At 38.2% G+C, this 20,709-nt stretch overlaps 1 protein-coding gene across 1 annotated transcript in view; it reads left to right on the top strand.

Annotated features, from left to right (window-relative positions):
- The window catches only part of LOC307188676 (contactin-associated protein-like 3), a 188,053-nt gene that overhangs the window by 109,691 nt on the left and 57,653 nt on the right, over positions 1-20,709 (top strand). Inside the window, exons 9-11 of the mRNA XM_079926128.1 lie at positions 2,402-2,548; positions 12,773-12,944; positions 20,423-20,529. Coding sequence (XP_079782254.1) covers positions 2,402-2,548; positions 12,773-12,944; positions 20,423-20,529 — 426 coding nt within the window. The remainder of the gene's footprint in view (positions 1-2,401; positions 2,549-12,772; positions 12,945-20,422; positions 20,530-20,709) is intronic.

Genomic DNA, 20,709 nt, shown 5'->3' with positions numbered 1-20,709 from the left:
TTTGAGAGACATGGATTCACATGGTCAATTGGGCTATACATACCAAAATATTATATTAAATTAGATAGGACTGGTTAACTTTCTCCCAGGAATACCACCATATTTGGCAGGGTGGGGGGTGGCTAACATCTCCATTGAACTCTAACATAACTTCTAATTCTCACAGGTTGACTTCTAAACTTACAGAGCTGTAAACAGTCTGTACCTTTATCATTCATAAAATATGTTAGTTAAATATATTGGGACATTCCCGAAGATGCTCAGATTAGAGTCATGCCAGCTGACTAGCATGCTCACACATGGCATCAAAAAATCAAGCAGTCATCCCACTGTTGTTTTTCAGTGAGCGAAAGTATTTCTTTATGACCCCCTTCCCTGTTGACCAACATAACTTCTAAAGATTCCAATTATTCCCCTCCCCCCTACCCCCTTAATTGAAACATGCATCTCTTGGGACTGCTGTGGGAGTTGCAGTGACTTCCTGTGAAGGGGAAGAAACCCTTGCCCTTGGCCAAGTGACCTATTTTGTCCAATGACATGTGAGCAGAGGGGGCCTGGGCCACATCTGAGTAGAAGCTGCCAACGCCATAGCAAGATTCTCCCAAGTGCCGTTTTCTCTAAGTCGTGAGACAGGGATGGGGGCTGTGCATTAGCCTTGGTCCTGCATGAATAAACGCCTGGAACACAGAGGCCAGAGACCCAGCTGGCCTAGGGCCAGAGCAAGAAACAAACCCTAGTTGTTACTCATTGAAACTTGGTGGTTGTTTGTGTCCACAAAATAACCTAGTAGAAACTAACACAAATTGTCTGGGTGAGTGTACTGGGACAAGTACTGCTTATGGATTTATCTGCATGACACAGCATAGGTTTTTCATTCAATAGAAGACGCAGCAGGTAAGTCTGTAGGAGAGTCATGCACAGTTGGTAGCTCGTCAACAATTCAACTAATTGGCCATTCTCAACTCCACCACTTGAAGAAAATATAGATATTTCTTCTCACGGATTCAAGAGACAGTGCTGCTTTTAAAGGACTGATAATCTTTTTTTTTTAAATAATAATGTAATAATAGCTTGATATACTGTATCAAATTTGGAAAAAGAATAGAAAATGTAAAAATGACATAAAATGAAAAACACAATTCCCTCATCCAAAAATGAAGGTTAATATTTAAGAATATTTCTTGCCACTCTTTTCCATGTTTATATAATGCTTGAATATGTACCCACACACACATACTTTAATGTAATGCTTTTATAACTTTATATTCTCTGAATTTTCATGTTTTATTAATACTTAAATTATTATTATTATTATTATTTTTTTTTTTTTTTTGCTGTATGCAGGCCTCTCACCGTTGTGGCCTCTGCCGTTGCGGAGCACAGGCTCCGGACGCGCAGGCTCAGCGGCCATGGCTCACGGGCCCAGCCGCGCCGCGGCATGTGGGATCTTCCCGGACCGGGGTACGAACCCGTGTCCCCTGCATCAGCAGGCGGACTCTCAACCACTGCGCCACCAGGGAAGCCCTTAAATTATTATTTTTAAAGACTGCCAGTATATTTTTTTCTAAATAGTCTACCCAGATTATTATAGATAATGACAATATACGAAAGTAAGAAAAAGTTTTTATTTTTATAACATATTTTTGGAAAATACCTGTACTTCTCAACATCTCAAACTAGATGGACTAGATGAGACTGAAATACGTCCGATGCCATGTAATTGGAAATATTTTATCATTTCATGATTGTTCAGGGTCACTCATGGAAATTTTATTCAATTGAGGCCCTAAGACTTGAAGAAACCAATGCTGCACTTTCCAAGGCAGAATGTTTGGGCGATCCACTCTTGTTTCCTCTTTACCCCTTTCCTTCTGATTTCTTTCTTTTCTTTTCTATTTGCACATTTCTGACTAAATTGAGTGATGAGAAAGTGAAAAACACCCCTGGCAGTGTGCATATAGGCTGTAATATTCCTAACTGAACATAATAATTTTTGTTACTACGTAAACAAGTACCAGACAGGCCAGTCCATGACTGTGGTGGATAAGATGCAAGGACCCTCTGCAATTACAAAATTTATTCAACAACCCCCTCTTCCTATTGACATGGGTAGCACTTTCCTCTAGATTAGAGTGACCAGCATACCACATCACCTAATTGCCTACTTAGAGCCCCCTAGCCAAGCCCACATCTACCCTACACCTCTCTCTGTCTCTTTGTGTCTTCCGTGGTGTTCTCCATTGCCCAGCCAGCTAAATGACCTGGGTGAGGTTCAGGTGAGTTCTTGGTGGTCTGTGGCAGGTGGTCCAAGGTAGGTATATTGTTTTCAAGTACTTGCTCTGTTTAGAGGCATCTGTAGGGTTTATAGGAATCTCTTTTAACCCATTTTGTTTACTTCCAGGTGCTGGATTGAATGATGGGCAGTGGCATTCTGTGTCCTTATCTGCAAAAGGGAATCACCTGAGTGTGATGGTGGACGGTGAGGCAGCCTCCATGGCTCATTCCCTGCGTGGGCAGATTGATTCAGGCGACACCTATTATTTGGGGGGTAAGTGAAAGGAACTGAGCTACACTGGCAATCAAACCATCATTATCTTTCTAGCTCCTGCCTTCTAACCCATGTTGTTAAATGAAAATTATTACCAAAGAATGATTTTTCTCTTTCAGTTGTAGTCATTGGGAATGCTGAGTGGACAAAGATGATAAATTATGGTCTAAGATGCCAGTCTACTAGTTGGCTTTGTTTACAAGTGCACGTAATAAGATTGGTTTTAAATTCAGCACCTGTTTTCAACTATGGCTGCACATTGCAATCACCCAGAAAGCTTCAGAATTCTGATGCTTCGCTGCATCCCCAGAAATCCTGATTGAATTGGTCCCGAGACCTGGACAACAGGTTTCTTGATGCTCTCTGGGTGATTCTGTGTGCAGACAATATCGCAGGTCATTGCTCTCTCTCTCACCCTTAATACCTTGCCATAGGGAATTTTCTTAATGCCAAGTGACCCTTGTAACCTTTCCTTCAGATTTTATGTGTCAAGTTTATTGCTTCATGTGGGTGTTCTTCTTCTGTCTGTTGGCTTCTCTTCTGCCTGGAGCCTGGCTACTCAATGTGTGGTCCATGAACCAGCAGCATCTGTATGACCTGGAAGCCTCTTAGAAATGCAGATGCACTGTCCCTGACTTCCTGACCAGAATCTGCATTTCACCAAGATCCCCAGGTGGTTGCACTTTAAATTTAAGAAACATTCTGTTCCCACTGCCTGTACAAAGGGCATCATTGTATACAACAGAGGAAGGAATTAATTTATTGGCTATTAATATGTCACTCATGGCTTAGTGATGGATTTTACCAAGATAGCACCAGGCCGTCTCCCCGGGACTGTAGTGTATGGGTGTTTGCTTGCTTAGTGGATTTTGCCTGAGTCCATCCAGGATCTTTTCCACCAGGGAGGGGGAACTTCTGAAGGTAATAAATCTCCAACCCTGGGGCATTCGAGTGAAAACTCCTGAGCCGCTGGAAGCTTAGAACTGTCACCTGTAAGATTTATTTTTTAATCTTGGCTTGAAGTCCTCTGTGACGTTATTGCTGTTTTGCACTTTATACGTGTTTTTTCTAAAATAAGTTTGGAATCATGGTAGAGATAGCTTGATAGCCCCACAAGAAAGTCTAAAATTCTCCCTTGAGAACTGACAACAAGCACATCAACCATGGATCAGGTTGGTTAATCTTTCAAGTCCCCTAAAGCAACCTTTCCTGTGAAAGGTGGAAACATGCCAGCAGCTTTAAAAGATCAGAAATGCTTTCTTTCTTGCTTGTTAAATGTGACGCATTTCTGACCCAGATACTCTTTTCAAACTTTACACTTCTGATGGATTTTATAGCTCTGGAGAGAAACAGATTCCTTCAAAACTAAATAAAGAATTTATCCAAGAGCTCTAATTTAAAAGTTAAAAGATTTTGAAGCACTAAAAGATACAGAAAGAACAATCTGTGCTCTAGTGTTTAATGACACTAAATAAAATACCTTTAACATTTTGTATTAAAAAGTAAAAAAAAAGTACTTTTCGAATCATCTTTCATGTTGAACATTCTACATACTCAGAATGTGGAATGCACAGCTACGTGAGAGTAGGTACGTTCCATAAATATTTACATACTGATGTGACATGAGTCAGTCATTACTATGAAATAAGTCATATGCACACATTTTAAGAAGACTACTATTGTTTCCTAAAAGAGTATATGTAGGTGCATCCCCTCATCTACAAAATTAACCACTACAACACATTTGAATCTTCCCTTGCTCCTCCAGACTTTCATTCCCCTAGTTAAGTATTACCCTGCTTTTATTAAACCAATATTTGTATTGTTTTTCTTTGTAATCTATCATGTATGTAGGTAACTTTAAACAATAAATTGTCTTGTGTTGCCTTGCTTTTAACTTTATAAATAGGATATTCCTGCATACATTCTTGTGTGACTTGCATTTTTTTTGTTCTACATTAGTTTTTGAGGTCCAGCCATGTAGATATGAATAGCTAATCAATTTTCATGGCTGTATGCTTTTTGATGCATATTATACCATGTTTTACACACCTATTTCACCATTTTATGTTAATAGACATTTTGATTGTGCCCATTTTTTTATTATAAAAATGCTATAAATATTGGTACAGCCGCTAAGAACCATCTTGCCAGTGATTTTTAAATTTTCCTTATGCACAAACTATCTGACATTCCTAACAAGTACAGTCAATTTAGTGAGACAACAGTCAGTACCATGGTCTTAGTGGCACGCTCCAATGGTTAAGATGAATGAATGCTCGAGAACCCAGTTGTCACACTGGTTGTGCACATAGACCCAGCCGTTGGCTCCACTAATATCTATGAAAGGACCCTAGAGCTCTAGAGGAAACGTGTTGAAAAATGTATAAGGAGCCTTTCTTGTGTATTTTCATAAAATTGTGCTGATGTGCAGGCTGTCTTGTTAATATAGTTTCCAAGAAGAAAGTGTCCCTAAGATGAGTGGAATTACAAAGTTTAAACATTCCATGAGACAGTATAATGACTTTTCTTCATTACAACTTTCCTATTTTTCTGATGTAATTCTGTGTTGGCACTGAGTGGCAAAAACAGAACTTGCAGTCACAGCACTTTCTTCCTAACCAATGTATAAATTTAGAGTGACCTCTATACGCATGGCTATAAATATCCAGTTGATTCCTGCAGAACAGTTTCAGCCACTGAGTCAAACGAACTTAGTCAACTGTACGTTTTATATCGACACAGCAGCATCTTTTTTTCCTAGAGAAAGAACATATACTATTTTAAAAATTCAAGTAATGCCTTTGCCAAACTAAAACAAACAAACAAAACCAAAACACACTAATTTACTAATGTTAAATAAAAAGGTGGATACTATTTTTACTCAAGGAAAACCAGAAGAGGCAGGTCTAGGACCAACAGGCATGGAGTTCTGATTCTCAATAGATTTATTATAGTCACAAGTTTTATGCACATGTAGAACCCTTGCTCAGGGCCCCTTTGTCTCCATAATTCATTGGACGTTCCAGCCCTGTTCTGGGTAAAGTAGGACAGGTCAGCTACAGCCTGAGTGGAAGCTCTACCCTGAAAACTCCAACGTCTGGGTAATTATTTAATCCAAAGAGTAGCTTATGTCAGTATCTGTTTACTTATCTTTTTGATTAGTGTCTGACAGTACCAGAATATGTGTGATGTTGACAAGGAAGTGAACTTCATCCAATCCATGCTTTCTAGCAATATTTGGACTAATAAAGCCAGTGTTCCTAGGTCAACTAGGTGAAAGCCAGTTAATGATATCTGATTTTTCACAGAAAACAATACCCCGTGTTCTGAAATAGTCCTTGACCAGGTTTCCTTCCCATTACTGGTTTTCCTAATGGATAGTCAACTGCAAGTTTCCAATTATCATTATATGATCAGTCAGATTTCGTTGCAATGCTTCACTGTAAAAGCAGACTAGTACAGCTTGCTATTAGTTAGGGTGACCGTATAATTTCAGGACACTTTAGCAAATGGAGGAGATGATCTCAGTGATTATTTCAGGACAGAAGCATAAACCAGGGCTCTGTGACTACCTGGAAGTCTCTATTTTGGCCTGCCACTCTCAGAGCACAGCTTTCTTACTGTGAGAAGGGTCATCTGTATACTAATAGCAGCATTTCTTAAATGTCCCATGAGAGATCTGTGATCTAGATATCTCATTTTCCTTTTCTGCCTTTTCTTAGTCCGTGCTTTTTTTGGTAATTTGTCTTTCAACAGCAGATTCACTATAGTATACTGTACACAGATTTTTGGTGCCTTCTATTAAGGGTGGTGGAAAGTTAAGCTCTTAATAAATTCCCTTTTATGGAATCTTTGTACTACTCAATAGCATACTTGAACTGCAGAGTCAGGGACTATTAAGCTATGTTCAAAATCCCCCGAGTGTCCTTCTGTGAAACATCAGCAGGCCAACAAGCCTGTGACAAGTGTAATGAAGTCTCATCTGAGGACCCATTCTAGTGCAGTGACATAGTGACAATTTATCTGTCATCCTCAGAGGTACTTAAAGTTCTGAGTCCCTCAGTCATGATGGATATCTTTCATTAATTTAGCAATAACTATTCAATGTCCATTTCACTCTCCATCCCAAATCAGGTCATTGATGAATGGCCCTCTGCCATTTTACCACCAGGGCTTCAGGGCAGCATCTGTATGGACAAATGAGTGTCTCCTGCCCTGAGCTTCTCTTGGGCTGTGATACCCTACTTCCTGACCTTTATGTCATAACTGAGAATTGAGCACTCAGCGCTCAAACTTTCCTTCTTTAAAGTTTTGCTTTCAGAAAGCTTTCCCCGTGACAACTGGATATGGTTTTGTTTTCTTCTAACAGATGTAGTTAGATACTACATTGTATTTTGGATGAGTTTGAGGCTGGTGATATGGAGAAAAGGAAGAAAACAGAAAAGGAATAACAGTGCTTCCACAAAACTATGTATTGACTTAATGTTTCCTATGTTTTATCCTAACATTCTTAGTGACTAAGTGCGGTAAGTAGAAGTCACCTATAAGATATAAAGATATACCAAGTTTCTCCATTTCCACTAAGATCAGGAACAAGACAAGGTTGCCCACTGTCACCACTATTATTCAACATAGTTTTGGAAGTTTTAGCCACAGCAATCAGAGAAGAAAAAGCAATAAAAGGAATCCAAATTGGAAAAGAAGAAATAAATCTGTCACAGTTTGCAGATGACATGATACTATACATAGAGAATCCTAAAGATGCTACCAGAAAACAACCAGAGCTAATCAATGAATTTGGTAAAATAGCAGGATACAAAATTAAGGTGCAGAAATCTCTTGCATTCCTACACACTAATGATGAAAAATCTGAAAGAGAAATTAAGGAAACACGCCCATTTACCACTGCAACAGAAAGAATAAAATAACTAGGAATAAACCTACCTAAGGAGGTGAAAGACCTGTATGCAGAAAACTGTAAAACACTGGTGAAAGAAATTAAAGGTGATACAAACAGAGGGAGCGATATACCATGTTCTTGGATTGGAAGAATCAATATTGTGAAAATGACTATACTACCCAAAGCAATCTACAGATTCAGTGCAATCCATATCAAACTACCAATGGCATTTTTCACAGAACTAGAACAAAAATTTCACAATTTGTATGGAAACACAAAAGACCCCGAATAGCCTAAGCAATCTTGAGAACGAAAAATGGAGCAGAAGGAATCAGGCTCCTTGACTTCAGACTATACTACAAAGCTACAGTAATCAAGAGAGTATGGTACTGACACAGAAACAGAAATATAGATCAATGGAACAGGATAGAAAGCCCAGAGATAAACCCATGCACATATGATCACATTATCTTTGATAAAAGAGGCAAGAATTTTCTTAATTAAGAAAAGACAGGGCTTCCCTGGTGGCGCAGTGGGTGAGAGTCCGCCTGCCGATGCAGGGGGCGCGGGTTCGTGCCCCGGTCCGGGAGGATCCCACATGCTGCAGAGCGGCTGGGCCCGTGAGCCATGGCTGCTGAGCCTGCGCGTTTGGAGCCTGTGCTCTGCAGCGGGAGAGGCCACAACAGTGAGAGACCCGCATACTGCAAAAAAAAAAAAAAAAGAAAAGACAGCCCCTTCAATAAGTGGTGCTAGGAAAACTGGACAGCTACATGTAAAAGAATGAAATTGGAACACTCCCTAACACCATACACAAAGATAAACTCAAAATGGATTAAAGACCTAAATGTAAGGCCAGACACTATCAAACTCTTAGAGGAAAACATAGGCAGAAGATTCTATGACATGAATCACAGCAAGATCTTTTTTGACCCACCTCCTAGAGAAATGGAAATAAAAACAAAAATAAACAAATGGAACCTAATGAAACTTAACAGCTTTTGCACAGCAAAGGAAAACATAAACAAGACGAAAACACAACCCTCAGAATGGGAGAAAATACTTGCAAGTGAATCAACGGACAAAGGATTAATCTCCAAAATATATAAACAGCTCATGCAGCTCAATAGGAAAAAAACAAACAACCCAATCCAAAAATGAGCAGAAAACCTAAATAGACATTTCTCCAAAGAAGACATACAGATGGCCACGAAGCACATGAAAGGATGCTCAACATAACTAATCGTTAGAGAAGTGCAAGTCAAAACTACAATGAGGGGCTTCCCTGGTGGCGCAGTGGTTGAGAGTCCGCTTGCCGATGCAAGGGACACGGGTTTGTGCCCTGGTCTGGGAAGATCCCACATGCTGCGGAGCGGCTGGGCCCGTGAGCCATGGCCACTGAGCCTGTGTGTCCAGAGCCTGTGCTCCGCAATGGGAGAGGCCACAACAGTGAGAGGCCCGCGTGTCACACACACACACACACAAAACTACAATGAGGTATCGCCTCACACCAGTCAGAATGGCCATCATCAAAAAATCTAGAAACGATAAATGCTAGAGAGGGTGTGGAGAAAAGGGAACTCTCTTGCACTGTTGGTGGAAATGTAAATTGATACAGCCACTATGGAGAACAGTACGGAGGTTTCTTAAAAAACTAAAAATAGAGCTACCATATGACCCAGCAATCCCACTACTGGGCATATACCCTGAGAAAACCATAATTCAAAAAGAGTCATGTACCACAATGTTCATTGCAGCTCTATTTACAATAGCCAGGACATGGAAGCAACCTAAGTGTCCATCATCGGATGAATGGATAAAGAAGATGTGGCACATATACACAACGGAATATTACTCAGCCATAAAAAGAAACGAAATTGATTTATTTGTAGTGAGGTGGATGGACCTAGAGTCTGTCATACAGAGTGAAGTAAGTCAGAAAGAGAAAAACAAATGCCGTATGCTAACACATACTTATGGAATCTAAAAAAAAAAAAAAATGGTTCTGATGAACCTAGGGGCTGTACCGGAATAAAGACATAGAGAATGGACTTGAGGACACAGGGAGTGGGAAAGGGAAGCTGGGATGAAGTGAGAGAGTGGCATGAACATATATACACTATCAAATGTAAAACAGATAGCTAGTGGGAAGCAGCCCCATAGCACAGGGAGATCAGCTCGGTGCTTTGTGTCCACCTAGAGGGGTGGGATAGGGAGGGTGGGAGGGAGACGCAAGAGGGAAGAGATATGGGGATATATGTAAATGTATAGCTGATTCACTTTGTTATACAGCAGAAACTAACACACCATTGTAAAGCAATCATACTCCAATAAAAATGTTAAAAAAAAAAGATATATCAAGTTTTTCCAGATACATCCAACACTTCAGTAATTTTCTTACAAAGTAAATGTGTGTATTTTCACATAAGACAAGAAAATGGTAAAGGAAGGCTGTAGAGTTAAACAGTTCTTTATGACATAACATTAAATTTGAAATGTCAAAATCCCATTGAGGTTAATTTATGAGGTTTCATTGTGCCTTAATGGTTTCAACCTGATGCAGGCCTTGGCTTGTTTTGAATTCTATTTGTCAGAAATACAAAACATTAAAGCCTCAGTCACTGAAAGAAAAGTAAAGGTAAACTGTGTGTATTTTATGAAAATTCTTAGGTAGAACGCTAACATCTATTATGGAGGAACAAGAAGAGGCTCTATCTTCAGTTTTTGCTCTTTGAAAGTACACCAGTGATTTCAAGACAGAAGTACAAAGAGAGATGAATGAAAAACACATAAGTACAATGAGCAAAATCTTTACTTTATAAAATTACTTATTCCGTTCGATTTTAAAAATAAGAATCTGATAAAATAACCTCAAACCCCAGGCTGTAAATATTAACATAAGTATTCCTGACTATTTAAATTATTGGAAAATACAAAGCAAAAAGGTGAATAATTATAACATTGTATCTAAAAGTTAAAACAATTGTGGAAATGATGTAAATGAAACACAATTTTATAAAGCAAAGCATAAATAAAATAGGTAAATTTCATGTGAAACAAAATTTACTTGACAATTTTTGGGAATTAAAACAATGTTAATTATTAAAAATGTTGTGCTTCTTTCATATTTGCACATGAAAATGAAGTACTCAGTTCAGTAAATGCTTTTACCTTTTGTGCTATGTAGGGCTGTTGGTTGTGTTCCCTAGGAAGCTGCCTCTGCATGGGAGATTTGCATGTGGGTGGTTGAGTGGGGGTAATTCTTGGGAACAACACCTGGAAGTTTGAAAGAGCAGCTGGGATGGGCAGAGGGACAAGTTGAACTGCAGTGCAGTTGCAACAGAAGTCTCTGAATACGCCAAGGGGGAGTCTGGAGCAGGGATGCCCTTCAGGGAGGTCCCAGTTGAGAAAATGGGTCTCTGCCACTGCACTGCATCATTCCATTGTATTCTTGGGCACTGTTGTCCCTGCGGAGGGGCACAGCTTTATGAGAGTCAGCTCCCTTCAGCCTGGCAGATCCTGGGGAGAACCTCAGTCTTGAATAGGGGGGAATAAGGGAGTCTGGGCTCTGTACAGCAGATTTCCCTAAATTGTTGCCTTTTCCAGAAACGTTTCACTATGACAGCATCCTCCTACCCTAACTTTCTTTTTTTTTTTTCTTTATAAGTTGTTTTCTTTAATCCAAAAAGGAGTGGGAAATGGTGGTGGTGGGGGAGTCATTTAATTATTTAATTTTTTGAGGATCACCTAACTCCCTCCACCACTTTTTATTATGAAAAGTTTCAAGCACACAGAAGAGTGGAAAGCAAAGTACAATGAACACCCATACGCATACCACTAAGGTTCAATAATTAACATTTTTCTGTATTTGCATTTTCCCCTGAACCATTGAATATATAGCTACATACATCATGACACTACACTTTGAGATATTTCAACATACATCTCCTGAAATATGGATATTCTCCTACATAGTATCATTTTTGCTCTTAACAAACTTGACAATAGTTTCCTAAAATAATCTAATACCAAATCTATAATCATCGCAATTGTCCCCACGATGTTTTTATGGTTGTTTTAAACATTTGAATCAAGATCCAATCAAGCTTCATGCAATGCAAACAGTTATGTCTTTTTAGTTTATTTTAATCTAGAAAAGTCTCCCATTCCACCTCTTCCCTCTGATACTGACTTTGAAAAGCCTGAGCCAGGTGTGTTGTAAAGTGTCCCATATTATGCTCTTTCCCTAACTTTCCCCTTCCTCTCCTACATTGCCAATCTTGCCGTAGGCAAATTTAAGAACCTGTGATTCCTTTAGGGGACAACTAAGTGGAGGGTAGGAGGGCACTCAAAACCCTGCTGGCCCCCCATGTGGAGAAGGTGGTTCTGGACCCCATCTTGCTTTGATTTTGATTTCAAAGCCATGTGCTTGCTCATAATCATAAGAGCATTGTCTCTTGGGAAACCTAGGAGGATAAAACAAAACCACTCTATAAGAATTGTGGTTGGTGAGTTACAGCAAACCAATTAATGGCTGCAGCAGAACTTGTAAAATTTAACTCTTAATTTTGAAATTAATCAAAACTCATTTCTTTTTTTTAATAGAATATTCTGTGTTGCTTATTTTTCTCCATTATTTGCAATGCCATATCATTATGAGATATTGTTAATTTGTCTATGTGTTAATGTTGAAAGATATTTGACTAAAGTGCCTAATTAAAAAAAGAAAATACAAATTGCTATTAGATTTCTTAGACCAGTTATTATCAAAAGTGTTTTAAAATATTGCCTGTGCCTGCACACATATGCACATACAGATGATATTTAAGTTTTTAGATGAATGGAGGGTGTCCAGGTCAATTCTCAATTTCAAATTATTTTTCAGGCATTTTAAATTTAGCAAGTCCTATTATGCCTGTAACTTTTTTTCTCATTCTACTATCACATGCCCTTAGTTCATCTAGTTTAACATCATGCTAAAAGGAGTGATTTCTTGAGTATGCTTTCAAAAAAGAAATCAAACTGCTTAAATTAAATGTACAGTAATTCTATTTGTCAGATTTCACATCTTCCCTTCCTCTCATCTCTCCATAAGCCTGGCTTTAGTTATTATTTTTACACGTTACCAATACCAACAAATTTTGTTCTTGTCAGCTCTCCACCACCCTATGCATGGGTAATGTGACCTTCCCAAATGGTGTAGGAAGTCTAATCTTCAGGTGTCTGCAAACAGGGGGAGGTAGCAAATTTTGCATATGAGAAATACCATACGATATTTTTTCATAACTTTATTTTCTCCTGTGTGTGTCTCCATGTTCATTCAGGCTGTCCTGACAACAGCTCTGACCCTGGATGTGCAAGTCCCCTGAATGGATTTCAGGGCTGCCTGAGGCTCATCTCCATTGGTGACAAAGAGGTGGATCCCATCTCCATACAGCAGGGGGCGCTGGGGAGTTACCGTGACCTCCAGATAGACACCTGTGGCCTCACAGACAGGTAGGCAATCTCATGTCAGCATGCCTGTTTTCAACTTTTTGAAAGTAGATTAAAAACAAATGAACCGCTGGAAAAGCATATTCTTGCCCCTTCTCCATTACTGATATCCATTCCATAGGGAAAAATTATATTTACATTGAAAACAAAAATGACAAACTTTAAATAATTGCTTCTTTCCAATGATATTTTCTTAGAAGACACACTCTCATGAATTTTCCTTGTGTATGCCTCCAAGCTACTTAATTCACACAGAATACTACTGATGCTATTATAATTATTGATTAGTATATACTTTAAAAATTCGAACATTGCACAAAACAGATTAGAATATTCTAAAGAGATCATTGAGGACCCGGAAATCAAAATTCTATGTGGTCAGCTGCATTCACCTTACACTCCCTATTCTACAGGAAAAATGAAAAATAACTCTTCCTTTGAGAAAGGTGGAAGCTTTGGGGATTTCTAGTGATGTTTGAAACACAGTAAAGAATAGAGAGAATTCAGTTACCACATACTGAACATGGTACCACTTCACTGAAGAAGACAAGAAAGGCAAAACTTTAAAGCAATAGCATATTAAAATTGCTAAGAATTGCAACTTTACTGAAGTTACTTGTTAGTCATGTCTGCCTTTTAAGTAATTTTGCCTAAAAGTGATGGCTTAACCATCACACATTCAAGTTTTTTTCTGTGACTGGTATGTCTGACTTCTCTGCAGTAGGAGTGCATTAAGTTCGTGTTGAGTAAATATACACACTTCAGACATCCTCACACATCCATATACGGGCACCTTTCCAAAGTTCACACTGCACAGAGTCCTTTGTGGAGTAAATCTAATCCAAATTTAACACTAATTGAAATTCCCTGTCATGTCCAATTAACTACAAGTTACAGTGCAATTTAGCAGTGTATGAGAAGATCATAAATTCCCAGTATGTAAAATATTGACTCACAAGAACTTGAGTTCTTTAATGCAAATGTCCATGGCCATATGTTCACATTCTATTCATTTGTAGAGGAAAAAAAAATGATTTAAAGAATTTAGACAAAACTCTCAACCCTAATTTTCAGATTATAAAAATTTTGTTGGCATAGAAAGTGTAACATCATCTGCAAGTTATAATTGCAGCCAGCTCTGGCATCCTGAATCTTGGTATTGGGAGAGGGTTAGAGATGCTCTTTTGGAGGTAGAGTACATCCTCTCACCCATGGGAATGGCTTTTAGTGGGTCAGGAGGGTGGGAAGTCACAGCTCACTGTCAGTAGCCTGGTTGTCACTTCAGTCGGGAAGCTCACAGAAAGTTATTTTAGTGCTTGGAGAACTCCATCACAGCACGTGTATAATCACAATATTTATCTCACATAAAGGTTGCCCCTTTGTGCATAAAGGTCTTTATTTCAAAACTAAAACAAAAAACCAACGTGTGTGTGTGTGTGTGTGTGTGTGTGTGTGTGTGTGTGTGACCAAAATAGAAAAATTTCCACATCACATTTTTAAAAGATTTTCAGATATCTGTACTAGTCTATGGAGACATCTGTGGTATTAAGTTATCTTCCATAAAATTGAGGCTCATGGCAACTTTGTAAGTGGTTATAAAAATAGCTATTGGCACTTTGGATGGCCTATATAGTCACTACTTGTAATTTTTTATGGTTCAACATCTAAAGACATGTCCTTACTCTCCATTCTTCTTAGTACTAAAAATATTCATTTTTTCTCAACCCTTTAGTCCATACCTACTAACTGCATGTCCAATGCACCATGAAATAGATTCACTTAAAAGTGCAGCAAAGCAGACACTCACACCTGGGCTGTCTTCGGGCACTGTGCACTGTACGCAGCCATCCACCCAGCCCACCACTCTGCCTGCCCAGAGCAAGTCCTAATGTGCTCAAGTGAATCTGAGATTTATTATTAAAAGGCAGCTAGCTTTATAACTTCTATCCATTGGGCACAGGAATGAATAATTCATCATACATAGCAGCATTCCTCACACTGCAAATGCTGAAAAGATGTTTGAAATCTTAGGGGTACTTAGGAAACTTTCCTGAGCCATATAAGGACTTGTGCATCACGCTCTGTCTTCCTGAGGCTCGGATGACACTTTATAGGGAAGGCAGTGCAGTCCTTTGGGACAAGGCTGTGGGGAGGGGATAGCAGTGAGGAGGGATCGTGTCTTACACCCTTGGGGTTTTGGACATTAGGATTTCATGTCATGTAACTCAGGCTACATAGCTCTTTTCAGGTTCCTTTTAGGCTCAGGTGTTTGCTGTCTAGAGCACCCCCAGCCATGGATGGTGCTGATGGGGTCACTTTCCTCACTTCCACTGCCTTTGACCCAACATTAATCTTCTAGATGCTAAATGTGACATTGTGCATCATACATCTTGGGGTTCTTTTTAATAGAAAATAACACATTTAGAAGAAAATTAATTACCACAAACTTTAAGTTCTTATTTATGAAAAAAAAATCTTATCCCAAAACATTTCTAGGTAAACTATGATATTCTTTATCATAAAGCAGTCATTTTCACTGCGTTAAAAAGTATGGAATCTAGGGCTTCCCTGGTGGCGCAGTGGTTGAGAGTCCACCTGCCGATGCAGGGGACACGGGTTCGTGCCCTGGTTCGGGAAGATCCCACATGCCATGGAGCGGCTAGGCCCGTGAGCCATGGCTGCTGAGCCTGCGCGTCCGGAGCCTGTGCTCCACAACGGGAGAGGCCACAACAGGGAGAGGCCCGCATACCGCAAAAAAAAAAAAAAAAAAAAAAAGTATGGAATCTATTCTAGTATGATTTTAGAGAGTTCCAACGTGTCGAAAAGAAGGGCAAGAAGTTGCTTTGTTCAAGCGAGGGGTAAAGGGGATGGGCCCTACTCGGATCAAGCCACCCTTTCGGTCCAATGGGATGCTTAGGTAACATGATCTGAAATACCACCACTCCTAATACTCTCTGACTTTGCTATAGACTGTCCTGTTCTTCGACTGTTATAGCAATTTGCTGACTGTCAAGGTATGGATGCCCCATCCTATGCATTCACCTAGTAAACCTCTCCAGAAAGATAAATAAGTCGGGCACCATTTATTCCACATGTGAATCCCAACTGGCCCAAACTGATTTTGAAATTCACAATCTTAAGGTTGACAAACTGTTCTGAAATTTGTCAGAAATTAAAAATAAGCATATCCAGGAAAAATTTCAAAAACTCTACTATATATCATTTTATTTCTTTTTAAAGTAAAAGTGAGTTTGCCTATTTCCAGTTCTTACTGACAGTTGAAATTTTCCCATATTTTTCCAAAGAAAACCAAAATAGTTCTTTGGTTAGATCTACTGGAATTTCAGTGCCTGGGAGTGTAATTTGTGCAGTATTAGAGGACAAAAAAATATCATAAAATAGCCAGATGCTCCCTTTCATCTTTTGTTTTTCCTACTTTCCTTTTAACGATGTTTGTTTTACCTTTTCTGATTTGCAGATAAGTGGCTGTTGGGGAGCCGACTGGGATGAAACAGGGTTGTATGTTGCGCTCTGGGTATTTCTACATGTTTATACTGTCCTGTCTTCTAAGCAGAGATCCTATCATTGGTGTGAATCTCTCTTTTTCTTAATACACTTTGTGGTAGTTTGTTATGGCAGTAATAGAAAAATAATATAACATTTATATAAAATTATGTATAAATTTATAAATCTATACACACACATATTTTCCTTCTCTAAGGTGAGAATTTCAATACATTTTAGTTTTATATACTTGCCTGTGATAAGTCCCTCACAATGAACATTTTTAATTAATATCCTTTATTTTTTAGAGCAGTTTTAGGTTTGCAGAAAGTATAGAGAGCTCCCCTTTATCTCCTCTCTTCCCAGTCTCCTCTCACACAGTTTCTGTATTATTAACATCTTGCATCAGTGTTGTACATTTATTACGATTGATGAACCAATATTGATACATTCTTATTAACCAAAGTCCATAGTTTACAAGTTCACTCTTTGTGTTAAACAGTTCTATGGGGTTTTACAAATGCATAATGTTATGTCTTCACCATTACAGTATCGTACAGAATAGTTTCACAGCCCTAAAAATCTCCCATGCTTCACCTACTCAATTCCCCTCCCTTCCCCCAACCCCTGGCCTGGAAATCACTGATCTTTTTACTCTCTTCATAGTTTTACTCTCTTCATAGTTTTGGATGTCATATAGTTGGAATCATGCTCTACGTAGCCTTTCACTTTGTAATACGCATTTAAGATTCTTCCATGTCCTTTGTGGCTGGACAGCTCATTTGTTTTTAGTGCTAAATAATATTCTGTACCACTACTTTGTCCATTCACCTACTGAAGGACATCTTGGTTACTTCCAGGTTTTGGCAATTAACAAAGCTGCTGTAAACATTTACGTGCAGATTTTGGTGTGGAAGTAAGTTTTCAACTCATCGGAGTAAATACCAAGGAGTACAATTGCTGGATCATTTAGTAAGAAGATGTTTAGTTTTGTGAGATACTGCCAAACTGTCTTCCATTTTGCATTCCCACCAACAGTCAATGAGAGTTCCTGTTGTTCCTCATCCCTGCCAGTATTTGGTGTTGTCAGTGTTTTGGATGTTTGCTATCCTAATAGGTCTGTAGTGTTATCTCATTGCTTTAATTTGCATTTCTCTACTGACATGTGATGCTGGGAAGCTTTTTATATTTTTATTTGCAGTCTTGATACCTTCTTTGGCCAGGTGTCTGTTCAGATCTTTTGCCCTGGGTTTTAATTGGTTATGTCCTTATTGTTGAATTTAAGAGCTCTTCCTATATTTTAGATACGAATCCTTTGTTAGATACGTGTTTTGCAAGTTACCCATTCGTCTATAGCTAATCTTTTCATGCTCTTAATGTCATTCATAGAAAAGAAGTTTTTAATTTTACTGAAGTCAAAATTATCATTTTTTTCTTTTGTGGACTGTATCTGAAAAGTCATTGCCAAACCAAGGTCACCTAGATCTTCTCCTATGTTATATTCTGAGAGTTTAACTGTTTTGCATTTTACATTTTAAAATTCTAAGATCTAGTTTGAGTTCATTTTTGAGAAAGATGTAAAGTCTGTGTTTATATTATTATTTTTTGTGCATGTGGAGACCCAGTTGTTCCAGCAGTTATTTGTTGAAAAGACTGTCCTTTCTCCAGGGAGTTGCCTTTGCTTCTTTGTTAAAGATGAGTTGATTAATTTTGTGTAAGTCTGTTTCTGGGCTTTCTAGTCTGTGCCATTAATCTATTTGCTCTTTTGCCAGTGCCACACTGTCTTGATTTCTGTAGCTTTGTAAGTCTTGAAGTTGAGTAGTGTTATTAGTTCTTTGACTTTTTTCTTCTTCAATATTTTGTTGGGTCTTTTGCCTTTCCATATAAACTTTAGGATCAGTTTGTTGATGTCCACAAAATTACCTGCAGGGATTTTGACTGAGATTCCCTTGAATCTATAGATCAAATTGGGAATAACTGAAATCTTGCCAATTTTGAGTCTTACTATCCATGAACATGGAATATCTCCACTTATTTAGATTTTCTTTTTTATCCTTCATCAGAGTTTTGTAATTTTTCTCATATAGATCTTGTATATGTTTTGTTAGATTTGTCTAAGTATTCTATTTTTTGGATAATGCTAATGTAAGTGTTGTGGTTTTCATTTTAAATTTCAATTGTTCATTGTTCATTTATAAGAAAGAATCCTGCAGCTTTGCTATCATCACTTATTAGTTTAAGAAGTTTTTTGTTGATTATTTGAGATTTTCCACATAGTCAGTCATGTCATCTGTGAACAAAGATGGTTTTATTTCTTCTTTCCCAATCTTTGTCCCTTTTATTCCTTTTCTTGTCTTATTGCATTAGCTAAGACTTCCAGTATGATGTTTGAATAAGAGTGGTGAGAGCAAATCTTTGCTTTGTTCCCATACTTAGAGGAAAGCATCTAGTTTCTCACCATTAAATATAATGTTGTTGTAGGGTTTTGGAGATTTTGTTTGTTTGTTTGTTTAATCAAGTTGAGGAAGTTCCTCTCTATTACTAGTTTGCCAAGGTTTTTTGTTTGGTTGGTTTTATTTTTGTTTTATTGTGAATCAGTGTTAGATTTTGTCCAATACTTCTGCATCTATTTATGTGACCAAATGGTTTTTCTTCTTTAGCCTGTTTATGTGATAGATTATATTAATTTTCAAATTATTTATTTCAAATTTTGGAGCAGCCTTGCATACCTGGAATAAATTCTACTCAATTATGTTTTATATATTTTTTATACATTTTTGGATTCAATTTTCTATTATTTTGTTGAAAATAGCACTTCTTTTTGATAATAAAAAAATTGAGTAACATTCTTGCAATTAAAAATTTTAATCTTATAAACAAATATTAAACTTTCAATTTCAAAAAGTGAGATGTAACATTGTCCATGAGATATAAGTGGTTATTTGGTTTACCTGAGTGATTTTGTGGTTTATTCAATTATGTGGGGGAAAAAATAACAATAAATCCCTTAGTCTTAAGTGATCTCTAAATCTAATTCCTAGAGGTATCATCAGTCTGATCTAAAGTAGATGACATTCAGAACCCCTGGCACTGTGGTGCTATATGGATAAAGAGTTTCTCCTTTTTCCTGACTTCCTTCCTTCTCTTTAAAATGTTTCCTTATGTACTAAGTCAACATGGTAACATATTACAATGTGGTATACATATATCAGTTAGCTTTGGCTGCACAATAAATTATCTTTAAAACTTACTAGCTGAAAACAACAAATTTGTTTATCTCACAGTTCTGTATTTGCTGCTGGGCTCTCTCATGCATCTGTGGTTGCCTGGGGGATCAGCTGGCAGCTGGTTGACTTATGATCCCCTCACTCACTTGTCCTGTGGTTTGAACCTACAGGGGTGACTAGACAACCTGAACAAGCCCAGGTTTCTTCATGTGGTTGTGCTTTCAGGGTTCAAAACTCAGCAAGAGAGCAAGCCCACTGCCCAAGCACTTTTCTAGCCTCTGCTGTGTTAGTTTGCTAATGCCTCATTGATCCAAGCAGGTCATATGCCCAACCCAGATTCAAGGTGAAGTAAGCTATACTTTTTGATGGAAGTATCTATAGTTCACACTGCAAGGACATGGAAGCAGGGATGGGAAATGTGCTGTCTATGGCCATTGCAAGCAATTTATATCCCTGTCATGTATGAAATTAATCTTGCCTTATTTGTGAAAAAGAAAACACATTTTCTGATGTAATGAGATGTGTAGAAAATTTGTCTGTCCCAAATACATGACAGCTGGTAGCATCTAATGGAGTTTTTAGTCTATGATTGATATTACATTTGGAAACCTTGATGACAGACCCAACAATTTTTGTTCATGGTGAAATTTTTCTGATCAAGTCACTGTTTTCATTACAACATATGAATATTAAGATACACATTCATCATGACCAAGTGTGGGAAATAGTGCTGTGTCTGTCTTCTTCTAGGTGTTTGCCCAGCTATTGTGAACATGGGGGTGAATGTTCCCAGTCCTGGGACACCTTCTCCTGCAACTGTGCACACACTGGTTACACCGGTGCAACCTGCCATTCCTGTAAGCCTCACACTTCATTCACTCTCCTTTCTGTTCTGATTTCCATGTAGTTCTATTTTTCTTTCCATTATTTTGTGTATATGTGTGTGTGTGCAACCACGTGCTAGAAAGCAACAACAAAAAATAATTATTTTAGACATTAATTTTTGTCTGGTTTATTTTTAATCAAATTTATTTCCT

Source organism: Stenella coeruleoalba (genome assembly GCF_951394435.1).
Source record: "Stenella coeruleoalba genome assembly, chromosome: 7".
Classification (NCBI taxonomy): Eukaryota; Metazoa; Chordata; class Mammalia; order Artiodactyla; family Delphinidae; genus Stenella; species Stenella coeruleoalba.
This window is presented reverse-complemented; position numbering and strand designations above follow the sequence as displayed.